At 35.1% G+C, this 18,782-nt stretch overlaps 1 protein-coding gene and 1 non-coding gene across 8 annotated transcripts in view; both read right to left on the bottom strand.

The window, feature by feature from the left end:
- Positions 1-2,893: 2,893 nt before the first annotated feature.
- The window catches only part of SPAST (spastin), a 57,454-nt gene continuing 41,565 nt past the window's right edge, over positions 2,894-18,782 (bottom strand). For all 7 annotated transcript variants that reach the window (XM_045979651.1, XM_045979647.1, XM_045979652.1 and 4 more), the window contains 8 exons: positions 17,777-17,852; positions 17,448-17,539; positions 17,227-17,306; positions 14,567-14,609; positions 12,904-12,983; positions 11,437-11,507; positions 9,935-9,975; positions 2,894-4,297 (listed from right to left, as the gene is read on the bottom strand). In XM_045979651.1, coding sequence (XP_045835607.1) covers positions 4,175-4,297; positions 9,935-9,975; positions 11,437-11,507; positions 12,904-12,983; positions 14,567-14,609; positions 17,227-17,306; positions 17,448-17,539; positions 17,777-17,852 — 606 coding nt within the window. In that variant the 3' untranslated portion in view covers positions 2,894-4,174. The remainder of the gene's footprint in view (positions 4,298-9,934; positions 9,976-11,436; positions 11,508-12,903; positions 12,984-14,566; positions 14,610-17,226; positions 17,307-17,447; positions 17,540-17,776; positions 17,853-18,782) is intronic.
- Positions 9,537-9,643, bottom strand: LOC123926240. The gene has a single exon (XR_006815175.1). It is a non-coding gene; the product is annotated as a U6 spliceosomal RNA (small nuclear RNA).

The raw sequence follows: 18,782 nt of genomic DNA, 5'->3' as shown, positions 1-18,782 counted from the left end.
TCAGGGTCCTGGGATCGAGTCCCGCATCGGGCTCTCTGCTCGGCAGCAAGCCTGCTTCCCTCTCTCTCTGCCTGCCTCTCTGCCTACTTGTGATCTCTCTCTGTCAAATAAGTAAATAAAAAATCTTTAAAAAAAATATTTAAAAAACAACAACAACAAAAAAAAACTCTGGATTCTATTTTCTTCTAAAAAAAATGTGCTCTTGGGGTGCCTGGGTGGCTCAGTCATTAAGTGTCTGCTTTTGGCTCAGGTCATGATCCCAGGGTCCTGGGATTGAGTCTAGCATCAGGCTCTCTGCTCAGCAGGAACCCTGCTTCTCCTTCTTCTATTCCCCTGCTTGTGTTCCCTCTCTGGCTGTCTCTGTCAAATAAAATAAAATCTTAAAAAAAAAAAGTGTTCTCTTCTGGCTAGCTGTTAAATTACAATGGATAATCTTGATGCTGTGAAAACTTGATTTTAAGCTTTGTTACAGTGAGTTTATCCTTTTGCCCACAGTCCTAACTAAAGTATGACCCTTACATCTAGGATGTTGTCCTTCTTCCTTATTATGGTCCTTTCTGGGTTTCAGTGGAAAACCCAACGTATTTACTAAACCCCTTTTAGTGGAATTTGAATTTCAAACTCTGTATTTCCCCAGAATACAGTCCCTCTACAGTTCGTCAGATTTCAACTACTGCTTTCTGGTAGGTTCCTTTGAATATTACACTACACAGGTACAATTTTGGAGTCCACCAAGGATTTGAAAGAAATTTGTAGGCATATCCTGGGGCTTATATCTAAAACTCTAAGATTTCCCTCCTAATTTCTAGCTGTTTTATAAGTCCCAAATGATTCCTCAGCCCAGAAAGTCTGTTCATTCTGCTTGAAGTCTGTTTCTAAGCACATTGCACAAACTGGAAATTGCTCTTGGGGTAAACGCTAGTTAATGTGGATCTCTTCTAGTACATAATTTTGTGCAGTTTCTGCCTGTTTTTGCTTGCTCTCTAGAGTTTTCTAATCTTTGCTTTTATATTTTGTTCAGATTATAATTATTGGCAAGAGTTAGTACAATACAAGCTACTCCTTCACTGCTAGACTGCAACCGCTGAAACCTCAAAAAGTTTCAAATATAAAAATTAAAGGCTGGGACGCCTGGGTGGCTCAGTTGGTTGGGCAGCTGCCTTCGGCTCAGGTCATGATCCCAGCGTCCTGGGATCGAGTCCCACATCGGGCTCCTTGCTCGGCGGGAGCCTGCTTTGCCCTCTGACTCTGCCTGCTACTCTCTCTGCCTGTGCTCACTTTCTCTCTCTCTGACTAATAAATAAATAAAATCTTTAAAAAAAAAATTAAAGGCAAAATAAAATTTATCATTTATTTCCAAGCCATTAGGATAAAAACCTATTTTATGCAGCTAAACTTTTTAATTCATTTTTTTCTGAAGAAAAATACAAAAGATGAGATTAAAAGTTGAGATAAGCATTTCAAGGAAAATACTTTGACTCAAGAGTCCAAAGCCAAACTGTAAATGGTTCATTCTACCAAAAGAATTTTTGTACAAAATATAAAGACTCTTACCCTATAAATAAAGACTGCTGTTTATTTACTTAAATTGTAATTCTAGTATCTGTTTTTCCTTCACTTCTTCCTAAGCACAAAGCATAGTGAGAAATCTAATAACCTTAATGGCAGACTTAGAATAAACTTCTACTGTTAAGATATCCGGGAAAGATAGTATTGACTTCCCTTGTCTCAAAGTCCAGTACAACAACAAGTATTAATATAGTTTACAAAACACTGCCATATTTAACACGAGCACACTAACCTTTCATGTTTAGGCATTATCTTCTAAGAAATTAATGACAGGAAGCTCAATGTAGAATCTAAACGGTCACAACCTAAGTCTAATATTAATTCAGAAACCCTCGGCAACTTCTACCTTTATTGAAGAATACCAGACCAATCCCTTTCACCTCCTATTGTATCATTATCTTATTTTCATAGTCATTCTATGAGGAGAAAAAAAAGCCTAGCTTAAACTAAAAATAAAATAAAGTAAAAAGTAAGTCATAGAAAATAGTTCACTAGCACTAAGTTCAATTTCAGACTTTGGTCAGGGAAGTAAAATAACTTCTATACTGTATGAATTGTTATTCATACAGTAATATAATTCTGACTCAGTGTTTATGACAATATTAGCTTGACTTTCAACATTTGTAATCTTTGTGATCTAAAAACTATTCCAATAAAAATAGTGAGCTACATTAGTGCAGACAGAATCATGATAAATTTAAAGATTACATTTTAAAAGTTGAACGTGAAGCACAGACGTTTAATATAACCGACTGTTATTCAAGTATCAACAATGTTAATCCTTTTCTAAATGAAAATACAAAATGAAATTTTATGAACTTTATTGAGAATGTTTTAACTTTGGATATTCCTAATTCTTGTCATCATGTATACTGCATCATCTTTCATTATCAGTATTTTATAATTGATGCTTTAATGTTTGAGCTCTTAAAAAGATACAACATATGACTGAAAATGGGCATGGTTCTGGCTTAGTCCCCCCCCCCCCATTTATTTTAACCCTCATTTCTGTTATCCAGGGAGTTCTAAGGTCAAGATTAGAGGAGACATTTAAATTATAGCTACAAATAGCACATTACCTTAAACCATATATCTTCTATATGTATGTAAATCTTTAACAGCAACAAGATTAAAATTAAGAAGAATGTATGTCTTCATTATAAATTTCTTATCTAGATGGGGCAAGTTTTTAATTTTAATGTATTCTCTCAAAACCAAAGATATTTTTCCTAATTGAAAATAATCTTTGTTACTACTATGAAATTATTCTTTCCGTCCATGACATTTTACATAAAAGCACCAAAGAAAATTTCTGTAAACAAACTTTTAACCAGTAAACTAAGGGCAAATATCCATTTGCCTTTATTACAATATTTAAAAAGCCATGATATGAGTCTCTACCTCCTACAATGACAGTTTTATAATAAAACTCAGGCATACTTATACAAACGAGAAACAGAATTACTGTACATTCTTGGGGAACAAGAGACAGATTAACAGACTAACTTTTTAGTTAACAAAGTGAGCACAAGAAACCTATAAAATGTATGCAATGTATAAAAATTCATTAATTTTTTAAAGGTTCATTGAGGGGATTAATAATTATTAAGAATAAAAGATGGTAGATCCATTGGCTTATAATTATCCTGTAAACATTAAGAAAGCAATAAGCAATAAATTAGAAATGTCTTAGCTCTCAGTTCTTCCCTTCTCTCACACAGGAACCACTTTTACAGCAGGTAAACTTGGCTTTCTTAAATATTAGAATAATTCTAGCAGAAAATAAACTCCATTAGGAATAAATTAACAGTCTACAATAGATTTCTGACAGATATATTAGAAAAAAATACTTTCAGGTCACACGAGGACTGATCTACATGTTGTAATGACAGAATGACTCAAACATTCTAACCATCTCTTTTTCTATTTTACTAGATTTGCTTTGTTGCTATCAACAAATTCTTTTCTAAATTGGTAACAAGGTAATAGAAAAATGGAAAGTGAAACACAATGTTTAATGTGTAGATTTATGAAAAAGAAAAACCTTCAAAATACTTTTTCCTATTACTGTTACATAGGAAGAAGTTTCATTTGGCACAATGGACTTATAAAAGAAAAGAACAAAAAGGAACTTACAGAGCGTTTGGCATTCTAATCATCTGTAGTAAAGACAACAGTAGGAAAGGAAAATAGAAAAAATTACTATTTTAAGAAAAGACATCAGAAGACAAACAACCAAAGGCGCTTGTGTCTTCTACCATTCACTGTCTCTGGAATACTTTCTTCTGCAACACAATATACAAATTATTATTTACATCACGATTATATTGGTAAAGAAGACCAGAATCAGTTTTTGTTGTGCTCTAACTTACAGCGCACATTGGGATAACCATGAACAGGCCTTCAACAAAATACTCCATTTGCACTGCATATTTTATTTAAATTTTGTTTTATGGTGCATCTGCTGGGGTGCACAAGTAATTGTAAGACTCTGAAAAGTCCTGTAAACTTAGGCTCAATTTCTGTAGCTGATAACTACTCAATTAACATGGCATGTTTCTCTCTTCGAAAGCAAAGTGTTCTGCAGGTTTACAAAGGTCTTTCCTTAAACAGTGGTATCGCCAAAGTCCTTGTTCCATCGTATGTATGCTTCTAAGGTTTGAGGGCTCACGCTGCGTTTTATCTTTTTCAAGGATTCAGTGAAGTCAGATAATCGAATATTTCTCATCTAGATTTTAAAAAAACACATGACAGTACAAATGATGAAAATATATTCAGTAGTTAGCCCAAAGATGGATTAATGATGCTGCTTATTATTGTTATAAATATATATACATGTATTCTTAGAAAATCGTGCCAATCATCTTATTTTACATATTATTATATGTTAGGCAAGTTTGCTATATAAGAAATCTTATATGCTATATTAATATACTTTTATTATATGTGTTTCTTAGGTATTAAAAATTTAAGTCCCAATATTTTCCCATTATAAGAACAGAAAACACTCATTATAGAAAATTTGACAAATAGAGACAAGCAGAAAAAAGAATCGCAATTACATCATTCAGAATTCTCAAGTCTCACCACAACCATACTCTAGCTAAATTCATGCTGGGCTTATTAGAAAGGAAGATGGTTTACAAGAAGTACATGAGACTTTTAAGGAAATAATGCTTTTCACAACATATCTCACCTAATGTGTGTATATATACCAGTGCCTGATAATACCCTTAGTTATTACAGTTGTACTGAATAATGACTAAAAAAAATTCTAATATAAGATTTTAGAAACCAAACTATTTGTATTTTCCTCTCCTCTCATAAATGTGACTGATAAAATAATTTATTTAATCTCCATAATAAAATGTCATTATTATTTATGTATTTTAAAGTTATTCTACGGACACTTACATAGCATCCACTATTGCCAGACTGGTTTTAAGCATTTTATAAATATTAACTTGTAAGTCCAAGACTAGCAGCTAAAAGTACTACCAAATTATTAATACTTAAACTATTAGATTAGAGCACCTGGGTGGCTCAGATGGTTAAGCGTCTGCCTTCATATCAGGTCATGATCCCGGCGTCCTGAGATTGAGCCCCACATTGGGCTCCCTACTCAGTGGGGAGCCTGCCTCTCCTTCTGCCTCTGCCTCTCTGTCTCTCACGAATAAATAAAATCTTTAGAAAAACCCAACAGATTAGGGCACCTGGGTGGCTCAGTTGGTTGAGCGACTGCCTTGGGCTCAGGTCATGATCCCGGACTTCCAGGATTGAGTCCCGCATCGGGCTCCCAGCTCCTTGGGGAGTCTGCTTCTCTCTCTGACCTTCTCCTCTCTCATACTCTCTCTCACTCATTCTCTCTCAAATAAATAAATAAAATCTTTAAAAAAAAAAAAAAGAAAAACCCAACAGATTAAAAATAAACTGGATAAAAGTATACAGTAGAACCAAAACTTGTAACAATGTAACCTAATACATAATTAGTACAATGGTCACAAACGATACCAGTAAGTAATTTCTTGTTATTCATTCAACAGTTTTACTAAGTTTTTAGTGTTCCTCTCTAAAATTTAGTCTAAAATAAGATTCTTCCTTATATATTTTTTAAAAAGGTGAACCATGAGAGACTATGGACTCTGAAAAACAACGTGAGGGTTTTGAAGGGGCGGGGGGTGGGAGGTAGGGGAACCAGGTGGTGGGTAATAGGGAGGGCACGTATTGCATGGAGCACTGGGTGTGGTGCAAAAACAATGAATACTGTTACGCTGAAAATAAATAAATAAAAGAGAGAAAAAAATTAAAAAAAGGTGGATAAAATTATATTTTAGGTGTGGGATTAAAATTCAAGTAGATGTTATGCTGAAATATTGAAATAAATGTACTCGATCAGAGTGAATTAATAATTTTTAAAGATTTATTGATTTATTTATTTTTATTTTTGTTTAGATTTTATTTATTTGACAGAGATCACAAATAGAGAGAGGTTGGGGGAAGCAGGGTCCCCGTTGAGCAGAGAGCCCGATATTGGGCTTGATCCCAGGACCCTGAGATCATGACCTGAGCCAAAGGCAGAGGCTTAACCACTGCCTTAACCACTGAGCCAGCCAGGCACCCCGAATTAATAATATTTTTAAAATATGTATATTTTTCAGGCTCTTGTCATTGGAGTAGGCTAATTTAACACCAGTACTAATAAAAAACAATGCAGTATAAGTTTCTAATCCCAGAGTCTTAACATTATTCTCCATTAAAATGAATGAGCATTCTTGGGGTGCCCTGCTGGCTCAGTTGGTAGAGCGTGCAACTCTTAAACTGAGGGTTATGAGTTCAAGCCCCATGTTAGGTATAGAGAATTAAAAATCTTAAAAATAAAATCTTTAAAAAAAAATGAAGCAGGGTTCCTGTAGAGTTCCTGATTCCAGGTGTTGAGATTAAGGGCCTTGCTCCCAGAATGCAAGAATGCGTCTGAAAGTTTGAAAGTAATGTTAAAAGGGCACACCTTAATGTGAAAAGCAGATTTCACTAGCCAAATGTAACCCTTTAAACATTAAAAAAAAATTATAATTGATTTACAGATGTGTTGGCATCTTCTGACATGTAATGATTCCCACCTCTTGTTATATATGCCCTCCTGTAATTCCTTCCCCCTGAATGTGGACTGGACATTAAGAACAGACTACTGCAAAAGTGATGGGAGGTCACTTTCAGGATTATAAGACTCTGACTTCCATCCTGCTGATGCTTTCTCTTTTTCCTGGTTTGCTTGCTTTGATGAAGAAAGTACTATGTTGGAGAGGCCTATGTGGAAAAAGAACTGAAGGAGGCCTTCAGCCAATGACTACGAAAACAGGCTCTCACCTCAACAACCCACAAAGAAGTGAATCTGGCAAAGAACCATGTGAGTGAGTATGGAAGCAGATCTGCTGCAGTTGAGTCTTGTAATGACTACAGCCCCAACCAACGTCTTGATTACAGCTCTGTAAGAGACCTTGGGCCAACACCTTGATTGTAGCCCTCTGACAGAGCTCAAAGCAGAGGACTCAGCTAAGCTATGCCCATATTCCCAACTCCATGAAAATGTGAGATAATAAATGTGGTCATTTTAAGCTAAGTTTTTGGGCAACTTGTTATATGGCTATTCATACCTATAGCAACAGAACTATCTTGTTTTGTTTTGTTTTTTTAAAGATTTTATTTTATTTATTTATTTGACAGAGAGAGATCACAAGCAGACAGAGAGGCAGGCAGAGAGAGAGAGAGAGGGAAGCAGGCTTGCTGCCAAGCAGAGAGCCCGATGCGGGACTCGATCCCAGGACCCTGAGATCATGACCTGAGCCGAAGGCAGCGGCTTAACCCACTGAGCCACCCAGGCGCCCCCAGAACTATCTTGTTTTAAAGTCATGAGTTACTAAAAAAGAAAACAAACTCAAAGTTTCTTTCATCTTCAAATAAAACAGGAACTATATTTAGGCTGATATTGTCCAGTGGAGAAAAGTGTTGCTGGGGCGCCGGTTGGCTCATTCAGTTAAGCATCTGCCTCGGTTTCAGCTCAGGTCATGATCTCATGGGTCATGAGATCAAGTCCTAAGTCAGGCTCCCTGCTCAGCAGGGAGTCTGCTTGAAGATTCTCTCCCTCCACCCCTCCCCCAACTTGCTTGCTCTCCTTTTTTATAATAAATAAATGTCTTTAAAAAATAAAAGAAAAATGTTGCTCAAATTTGATTGTGTATATATTCTCAGGATGGGCAAAATATACACAAAGGTTAACAGAGTCACTATCAGTAGAAAACTGGTCTCTTATCTCATGCAGTAATGGACAGACTTGTAAGAGTTTCTATTCCCTAAGCAGCCACCTACTTAAGTAATAAGGCTGCCAGTTATTATAAGATAGTAATCAAAGTGTATCAAAGCATTCCATTTATAGGTACAAGTGGACTTCCCAATGGACTTCCACAAGAAATGCTATGGCCTTAGAGCTTGAGACAGACAGAACACTTGCAGATGAAGAGGTGAGTGGATTTTGGCTGTTAGGACATTTGAGAATTTATAGATTGATTCTTACTCAAACTTATTTGCCAGTTGGTGGTTTTAGTTCATTACTGCATTAATTAGTCCCTTTATTCCACATGGTCTCTCCAGGGACAAATACAGAGCCCTAAATCGTCACATAGTTGGCCTCTCCTCAGTCTGAATCTAGGGGGCCAGAATATAGGAGGTATCAAGATTACCTGTCCTGGGTCCAAGGCAGGGGAACAGTGTGTGGAGAAGAAATAATTCATGCATGATGCTTACTTTTTGGGTAGAAAGATACTATCAGGTTTATGCTTTAAGAATATTAAAAAATGTATTTATGGGATATTTTTAATAAATTATACTTAAACTATTTTAAAAAACCCACAAGACACTTTGGGAACACAAACTGTACCATACTTACATGTAAAGAAAGAATTTTTAAAATGTGGAATTAAAATTATAAGTCAGATAAAAGGGACTTGAAACTTACATTTTAAATGTGCATTTTTAAGGAAATAACAGCAAAATGCCAGAGAGAAAGCATGTGGAATTCTCCATTTCTAAGCTTCATTCATATCAAACACACTCTAGGTAAACTAGACTTTTAAAATGGAATGGTAGGGGCGTCTGGGTGGCTCAGTCATTAAGCAACAGCCTTCAGCTCAGGTCATGATCTCAGGGTCCTGGGATTGAGCCCCACTTCGGGTTCCCTGCTCAGCAGGAAGCTTGCTTCTCCCTCTCCTACTCCCCCTGCTTGTGTTCCCTCTCTCCCCTCTCTCACTGTGTCTCTGTCAAGTAAACAAAATCTTAAAAGTAAAAAAAAAAATTAAAAAAAAAAAAAAGGAATGATGGTTGCAGTAAGTGTGAGGGTTTCTTAGTATTGCAGCTGATTAACTACCACACACAAAATACCGCAAAACAACTAAGTTTACTCAGAAGCTTGAAGAAAAAAGACTGTCAAAATGTACTCAAATACATTCATTCTCTATGTTAAGAGTTCACTGTCTCCTCAATAGCTGTTGAAACTTGGGCAGAAAAAATATCTCTGACTTATAAATTATAAATATAATACTGATTTTAAATGTTTGCTTACATAGCTCTTACAATAATTCTGTATGTCCAACTTTATATTTTGCAGGCAATCTTTTTCAAAAGAAATGCACTAGCATTTTCCTAAGAGGGCCTACTGTATTAAGAAAATGTTATGAATTACATTACAATGGTATTGCTTTTTTTTTTTTTTTTTGCTTTTTAAAAATGCAGTGACTATTTTATTCACACTAATTAGAATATATACACAAAAAATGTGTATCATATGTTGCTTTCAAAAAATTCTATGTTCCATGAGAACTATGTAATAAACAGTGTAAAATGTTTCTACTGCAAAAGAAAGGAAGAAAAATCAGCATTCCCATGTAGTATTAGGAAAATATTTAAGATAATTTGAAAAAAATATGGAACATTTCACGAATTTGTGTGTCATCCTTGCACAGGGGCCATGCTAATCTTCTCTGTGCCATTCCAATTTTAGGATATGTGCTGCCGAAGCAAGCACTGGTCTTGCTTGTATAAGGACAAAATCAAATGCTGAAAATCTTACAAAATAGAATATTAAGGGATTAACTTGTTACAAAGAACAAAATTCTTAAGTTTTCTATAATTTTTTTCTGTTTAATATTACCAAAAAACACCATTAAGAGATTGTAATTTGATATACCCCTATATTTTGAAATAAAGCAAAGTTAACTTTTTCTAGCTTCTAATTAACTATGAAAATCCAGACAAAAGATAGGTCTTACAATATAGAGAACCAGAGCAAAGAAAAGATAACTAGAAAGTAATATACCTCACTGGCAGACATATTCTTTACTTGTTCGGGTTTCAGTTCTGTAAAATACAAGACAGCCACTTAAAAAAAAAGATTTCTAAGTTTAAATTGCCGAAGAGCAAAAACAGGTACAGTGATCTAAAAGTACATGTTCAATATAAGTTATTTCTGTTAAAAGGAAAATACACATTAATATTGAGAGCACAATTTATAAATGCTTAGGATAAGTCTTTAGGAGTAAGTGGGAGGCATTCACTTTCTCTGCATATTGCCTAAGAACAATAAATTTCACAACTTTGAAGTTAAAAGAATGTAGTTTTTTTCTTCACAAAGGCTTTATATTTTTTAAACCCAATAACTTTTATCTGCTTCAGAACAACAGCTAAAATTTTTTGAAAAAATACAAATGGTTTATGTAGTATGTATTGGTTGAGTCTACTCTCGTGACATATACCAGGCAGCAAGAGTTTGACTAGAATGCTTTTTGCCTAGAATTTCAAAATATATTGTCAAGGTTACACTTATTATTCTGCAAAGCAGCAATTCTGAGTCAGCACACTGTTTCACTGCAGATGTGTTCCAGAAGTTGTCCATTCCATGTTCTATTTCATCATCATAGCCAGTAATCTGAGTGCATACCTGAGAGCATCACCCACCCACTGCCCATGCTGGCTGTGGAAAAGCAGCCGAGAATATCTAGTCTAAAGTGGTATCATAGTGGTATTTCAGAAACAGCAAATAACCTTGCATCAAAACAAAGCAATTTCTCAAAAGATAACATAATAATACAAATAAAAGCTTTTCTTAGACACTTTAATTTCAAGTGATATCAGAATATTGAAGTGAAAAGAGCCCAAAACAGAGAAGAACATTTCCCCCCTTTATTTTTCGTTTTTGCTTGCTTAAAAATGTTTTCTTTTCCTTTGTGTTTTCTGCTGATTGCCTACCACAAAGAAGTGAAACATAGGGCAGATGGTGATTTATCGTGAACATCATTTAATGTACAGAGTTGTCTACTCATTATGTTGTACATCTGAAATGAATATAACCTTGTATGTTAACTGTATTTTAATAACAAAATTTTTTAATTAAAAAAAAAGAAAAACCCTGAGATCTGTTGTTTGAAACAGGGGTCATGGTCTACACACCCACTGACTGTCTTTATATGGTCTATGAGCTAAGAATGGTTTCACATTTTTGTTTATGTGAAAACAAACAGAAACCAAAAGAACATGCAATGGAGAACATATGTGGCCCCATGAGAAGTCTAGAAACCACTTTGTATCAAGTTTTCTAGCAGCTTAAATGATTTCTTACTAAAACTAAAACAAACAAAACCTCTCAATAGGGACTTCTTAAACTTTTTTTTTTTTTTTTTTTTGGCACATATTTTTTATTTCCTTTTACTTTCACATTTACAAACTCAGGAAGCCATTTGAAGAAGGGGGAGGTTGGGACTTCTTAAACTTCTAAAGTAGTCTAACGAATAGGTCTAAATGTTTCAAGGTCCATACACATACCTCGGATAGGACCCAGAGCTGCATCTTTTGCCAGAGCTGTTAGATCACTTCCTGAATATCCATCAGTCATTCTAAGAATGGGAAGGAAGAAAGAGCAAATTATTTTTATCTTTGCAGATTTAAAATTTCCATGTAAAAAGAAGGTAACATCTAGTTTGCCTCTGTTATCAAGCAGACAGCTATGCAATTTGAAATGTAGGACAAACGGGGTGAAAGAAGGATCTGGGATAGAAGATATTGGCAAAAAGAGGCACATCTGAATGGGATGCCCACAGTAGATAGTCCTGGGCAGCCAGGAGATTATCAAAAGGAACTAAAAACAAGGGAGGCAAAGGGGAGAAAAATAAGACAAGAAAAGGAAGCATTTACTTAATCACGTACTATGTTATGTAACTACAGAGATCAAATATTAGCTGAATTCTTCATTGAGAAGACAAAGAAGAACCTCAGTGTTTGTAAGTATTGAATTCATTCTTTTTTCAGAGGTATCTGGGAACTCAAAAGAGTTTCTACTAAAATTACTAGTTATTCACATACTTTTTGAGGATTTAAATTACCTTATAAGATTTTTAATGACAAAATTCAACAAGACCACCTTCTATATCTAGTTTCTACTTAAGTATACCACTCATAAAAAAAGCTGAAGATGCAAAAGTTAAGAAAAATTATGTGTAACACAAGAAGAAATTTATGTGAAAATACTTGTGTTGGTGTGGGCAGAGATATAAGACATTTTAAATTTTTGTAAAATTATTATTATTTCTTTAAAGATTTTATTTATTTATTTGACAGAGAGAGAGAGATCACAAGTAGAAAGGCAGAGAGAGAGAGGGGGGAAGCAGGCCCCCTGCTCAGCAGAGAGCCCAATGTGGGGCTCGATCCCAGGACCCTGAGATCATGACCTGAGCCAAAGGCAGAGACTCAACCCACTAAGCCACCCAGGCGCCTCAAATTTTTATAAAATTATTTTAATACCACTTATAATAAGTGTTGTTTTTTTTTTTTTAAGATTTTATTTATTTGTCAGAGAGAGAGAGAGTGCACAAGCAGGGAGAGCGGAAGGCAGAGGGAGAAGCAGGCTTCATGCTGAGTAAGGTGCCCAATGCAGGACTGGATCCCAAAACCCTGGGATCATGATTTGTACGAAGGCAGACTGAAGGCTTAACTGACTGAGCCACCCAGGTGTCCCTTTAAGTTTTAATAACTTAAAATTTATATAAAGAATATAGTATCATCACCAGATATGTAGGTCAGGTCTTGTAGAGTATCTAGAAATTTAAATTTAGATATATATATGTAAGAATAAGAGATAAGAAAAAAAGGTGAAATAAAGGATGAGATGAAGTTCTCTGAAAAATAAAATACTCATTTCATACCTGAGTTTTCCTTAAACAAAAAAGAATTCCTAAAAAAAAAAAAAAAAGAAGAGGAAAAAAGCTTTAAGATAGACCAAATCAAATTACTCACCTAGCAAGTTGTGCTAGTTCTTTTTGGGTCAATGGGCTTCCTTGTTTACATAATAGATTTTTAAGTAAAAGTAGTCGTGTCTGAAAAAAAATATTAAAGAATTATCAGTCCCAAGAATTGGCTTAATGAAATATCTAAAAATTAGGTTCAAATCCTGACCCTCATTTATGAACTGAATGATCACAAACCACTCTGTTAGAGCCTCACTCATATCTGTTAAGTGGAGTTAAAACAACCATTTTTGGGAATGCCTCAGTGGCTCAGTTAGTTAAGGATCTGACTTTGGCTCAGGTCATGAACTTAGGGTCTGGGATCCTGCCCTGCATCAGGCTCTCTGCTTAGTGGGGAGTCTGCTTCTATCTCTCCCTATGCCCCCCCAATTCGTGCTTTCTCTCTCTCTCAAATAAATAAAATCTTTAAAGAAAACAAAACTACCATTTTTTGAGAGTTCTTGAGAGACTTAAAGATAATCCAAATAAAACACTAAAGAAGTAGCTGCTACTACTATCAAGGATGTTAAGGGTCTGAGCTAGAGAACCACAATTTTTAATTTAATACTTTTATTTTTTTCTAAAGAGTCATTTATTTATTTTAAAGAGAGAGAGTGGGCACCTGGGTGGCTCAGTGGTTTAAGCCACTGCCTTCGGCTCAGGTCATGATCTCAGGGTCCTGGGATCGAGTCCCGCATTGGGCTCTCTGCTCGCCAGGAAGCCTGTTTCCTCCTCTCTCTCTCTGCCTGCCTCTCTGCCTACTTGTGATCTCTCTGTGTCAAATGAATAAATAAAAATCTTAAAAAAAAAAAAAAGATTTAAAGAGAGAGAGCATGCAGGAGTGCAGTGGGGATGGGCTGAGGAAGAAGGAGAGACAGGGAGATTCTTAAGCAGACTCTGTGGCTGAGTGGAGCTTGATCTCACAATCTAAGTGGAAACCAAGAGTCGGATCCCTAACTCACCGAGCCACACAGGTGCCTCTATAATCAGAATTTTTTAAAAACACTTTTATAGAGGAATGAATTCATAGAACATTAATCTCCCCATTTTAAATATATAACTCAATGACTTTTAATAAATAAACAGTTGTGTAACCACCACCATAATCTACTTTTAGAACATTTCTGTCACTCCAAATCAGTTCACTTATGCCTGTTTGCAGTTAATCCCCACTTCCACCCCTAGGCTTTGCAAACCATGATTTCCTTTGGTTTCTAGAAATATTCCTTTTCTGGACATTTCATACAAGTGGAATTATATGATAGGTTATCTTTTACATGTGGTGTCTTTCACTTAGTATCTTTTTGAGGTTTTTCCATATTATAGCATGTATAAATATCTCAATCCTTTTATTGCTAAACACTATTCCATTAAATGCAAATGCAAAATTTGTTTATCCATTCTCTGATTGATTAACATCTTAGATTCCTTACAGTTCTTGGCTATTATTTATAAACATAAAACTTTTTATACACATCTTTGTGTAGACATATGTTTTCATCTGTTGTGAGCAGATTCTTAGAAAAGGAATTATTGGGTCTCAAGTTTACATTTGTCTTTTTAAGAAATTCCCAAACTGTTTTTCAATGTGTCTATATTAATGATTAGAAGATCAATATTGTCAAGATGGTAGGTCTTGTTCTTTAAAAAAAAAAAAAAATGCAGATACATACCTCCTCATTTGGCAAAGACACATATACCCGTTTGATGAAACGCCTAAAAAACAGGATTCATACAATTTCAGAAATACAGTTTTGAAAGTAAAAGTAACTCAGTTCAAGTAGCAGATGACAAGAAAAATCTTCAAGTATAACATTTGAATGCATTTTAGTAGTTATCAGCACGAAGTTATTTTTAGTTATTTGTTTTTTAAAAGATTTTAATTTCTACACCTGACATGGGGCTTGAACTTACAACCTCAAGATGAGGAATCTCATGCTCTACTGACTGAGCCAGCCAGGTACCCCCTGAGTTACTCTTTTAAAACTCTCCAGATAATGTTTTAAAAAATCTTCATTCAATATTGTCAGAATTAAAGTAACCATTTATGTATATCTTTTTTTGTTTGTTTTTTTAAAGAAAGAGAGAGAGAGTGTGAGTGAGCACAAGTAGGGGACAGGCAGAGGGAGAGAGTGAGAAAGAGAGAATCCCTAGCAGGCTCCACACTGAGCCTGATATGGGGCTCAATCTCATGACCCTGAGACCATGACCTGAGCTGAAATCAAGAGACTGACTCTCAACTGACTGAGCCACCCAGGCACCCCTGTATGTGTATGTTTTCAATAGCAATAATGTTTTAAAACAAACAAAATATCTGTTATAAGCAGAATAAAGAAATCTCTGCTACCTTCTTGAAACTGAAAACAACTAAAACCAAGGACCACAGGAACAGAAATGTAAATTTTACCATCAACAAACTTAGGTAACATATACACAACTAAAGTGTATGAAGAAGGGCTTGACTAGGGCAATGAAAATTATGCCGAGGAAGGAAGATACACACAGGATCTGTTGCTGCAGATTCCAGATATGGCTATCAGAGCACAGAGTATCCCAAAGGAAATAGAGTATATTCCAAAGAGTAATAAAGCCAACCTCCCATATTTAAACAAGCATGTGAAGAATGGCTCTGCAAATCATGTGATACCTAGTAAGGAGCAGGGGAATGGCAACGAAGGTGATGCCAAAAAAGAAATTCAAAGACACATCATCTTTGTAAGAAGACATTAGTTAGTCTGGGAAGATCACAAGCTGTCTTGTGCTGACTAATCTTTATCAGGTAGGGTTTGACTGTGACTTAGGGAGACTACCAGTTAGTCCAGGCTATTCATACGACAACTCAAGATACTTGCTCAGTATCTTATTTTTCTAACTCTTTTCCTATAGTATTACTCCAAAACTAGGCTTTCCAAGAAAATTCCCCTTAATTCAAATAAAAATAGTAAGCAAAACAGGCAAAAGCATATAGCTAATGTCTTTAAAGTGCCAGAGAAGAGGGGAAAAATGACACATAGAGAATATACATAAGAACAAATTAAATTTGTGATCAAATATCTTTTCATGAAATAAAATAATTTAATGAAAAAATCTAATAAAACAAGAATTCAGTGAGATATAACAGCTCAAGGCAATGACTTATAAAAGCTCAAGGAAATAAGACAAAAGAAGATGAAAAAATGGGATTGCAGAGATCAGGAAAGCAATGAAAATGAAGAAGACAACCACTACAGACACAGAGGTTACAAAAGTAGTAGCACAAACAAGATTAGACACAAACCCAGTGAGCAATACGGACAACAAACAAGAAAACAAACAAAACAAAACAAAAAAAATCTAAGAGTTAAAAAAGATTAGAAAGGAAATTAAAGATATGGAAGACAAAAAGATGCAGCATAATACAAAAACTGCGTGAAAGAAAAAAACCAGAAGAATGAATTAGGAAAAAATAATTAAAGACAGTATTCAAAATAACTTTCCCAAAGCAACAGCAATTTAAACAAACACCAAATCCCAGAAAAAATAAAGACAGATCAACATATTTTTCAAATAACTAGATTTCAATGGTTAGAAATTATATCCAGTAAAAAGAAAGAAATCAAGTCAATCCATAAATGTGAATAAAAGCAGGCTGGCTTTGGGCGCCTGGGTGGCTCAGTTGTTAAACATCTGCCTTTGGCTCAGGTCAAATCCCAGGGTCCCAGGATCAAGCCCCACATCGGGCTCCCTTCTTGGCGGGAAGACTGCTTCTCCCTCTCACACTCCCCACTGCTTGTGTTCCCTCTCTCGCTGTGTCTCCCTGCCAAATAAATAAAATTAAAAAAAAAAAAAAAAAAAAAAAAGGCAGGCTGGCTTCAGACTTTTACTCTGCAACATTTAATCCTAGAAACAATGGGGCAATGTAATCAATTCCTCAGGAACAGAAAAGGAGGCCCAAGAATTTTACACTGACTCAAACTGTCCTCCCAGTAGGAAGGGAATAAATTTGTTCAATCACACAAGAACACAGAACAGTTCCCATGAATCCTGCTTTTATCAGCTTCTCATGAAGCCCAGTAAAAGAGAATAAGAATCAATTCTAGAGTTTTAAGATAATTTAATCCTAATCAGAAGAAATAAGAATGTGAAACCGTGTGTGAACTAGTTTTCATGGGATCATGATGGTTCTGTCTTCAAAACCTTTAGTAGCCAGTAAAAGCCAAAGGATGGATACTAGAAGGAAAATAATGAATTTCGTCTTCTAATTAAGAGTTAAGGAAATAAGAGATATGTGAGAGGAACACAGGAATAAATACACCTGTAATAACTGATGTGTGTTTCTACATTATCTCCCTACCTGAGAACAGCCTCATCAAGCTCTTGTGGCCTGTTAGTTGCACCCATTACAAGCACTCTATCATCTCCAGCAGATTGTACCTATAAGCCAAAAAATTTTTTTCAGTACTTTCAGATAGAGTAATAACAAAAACATGATAAAGGTATCTGTATTTCTTATTTGGGTCATTTAACTGTACACTAAAATACTACCACCTTAAAAATACCATAATTAGTACTTACACCATCAAATTCTATTAGAAATTCAGTTTTTAGACGTCTACTAGCATCATGTTCTCCTTCTCTTCTTTCACACAGAAGGCTATCAACTTCATCTAATGGAAATACAAGGATAAGACTTTAATTAAAAGCCAAGCTATATGAGTCATATGAGATTAATCTTGCTTACTACTTAAGTTATTAATATCCTGGGTCCTACTCAATTCATTAGTGTTTAACTTTGCACTTCTTTAAAACTTTTTCCTTCTGAATAATCTTTCCTATCATATCTCTCAAATTTGGAAAGAGAAATTTCATAAATACTCAACTTAGTTTATAAAACATGATCTTACCTATAAAAATTATGGAAGGCTGAAGTTCTCGAGCCACAGCAAAAAGAGCTCTCACCAATTTCTCTCCTTCTCCCACCTGAAACAAGGCATTATACACTGTAATACATATAAAATGCAACATTATTCCAGCTGCTTAAATTTCATGATTGAAAATCTAGAATGTAGAAATTTAATTTCCTTTCTTTGCAATTATCAAAGATTTGGTTTAAGGAATTGGTGGGGAGTGGGGATACTGAATTGCCTTTTATAATAAAAAAACAGACTATTACTTAATACAGTCTGGTAAGTACTTTACTATATTATTATTATTATTGGTGCTGAAACCTGGATCTGGCCTAGTAAGTACTTTAAAAAATGAAATACATTTCTGTTCTACTTGACCCTGCATTCCTCAGACTTGAGAATGAAACAGCTATTACAGGTATAACTAGTGAGAACACAGACTATAAGGGTAGAGAAAGAGATACTGTACAGATTTCTTAAGCCCTCAGTTGTAGGGTATATTTATAGAACCAGATAAGCTGGAAAGTGCTTTCCTAAACTAAATTTACTTAAATTCATTCTCACCATATCATTGCTGATAAGCATATAAATATTTCTAGGTAGCCCAAGAGGTCTAAGAACACCCCTTGAAATATCCAGGGGCTGAGACATTACTAAAACTATTCTATACACTAAAAGCATCTAATGAAAGCATCATGAGGTTTGGAGTAATCTACTGTAAAAACACCTCTACCCTATAGATGGCACCTATTTTTTTTAATTGAAAATTTCTTTAAAGAAAAAAAAAAGAATGGCCTCAGATTTAGAATCATCAAAACAAGTATTCATAGAGCTAGAAGGAATTGCAGGAGATTGCCTTGTGTAACATCAACACTTCACAAATGAAGTGAGACTGAAAAGTGGTATCCTCTTAAGGCCAGCTCAGTACCCAAAAGTTAGGCTGGAATTCCTCTCCCCTAAATTCCAAGACAGTGTTTTCCAGTGTATAATGTTGAGTATACCT

The sequence above is a fragment of the Meles meles genome, chromosome 15 (genome assembly GCF_922984935.1).
Source record: "Meles meles chromosome 15, mMelMel3.1 paternal haplotype, whole genome shotgun sequence".
Lineage (NCBI taxonomy): Eukaryota > Metazoa > Chordata > Mammalia > Carnivora > Mustelidae > Meles > Meles meles.
Note: the sequence above shows the minus strand (reverse complement) of the source record. Positions and strands in the feature narration are given on the sequence as shown.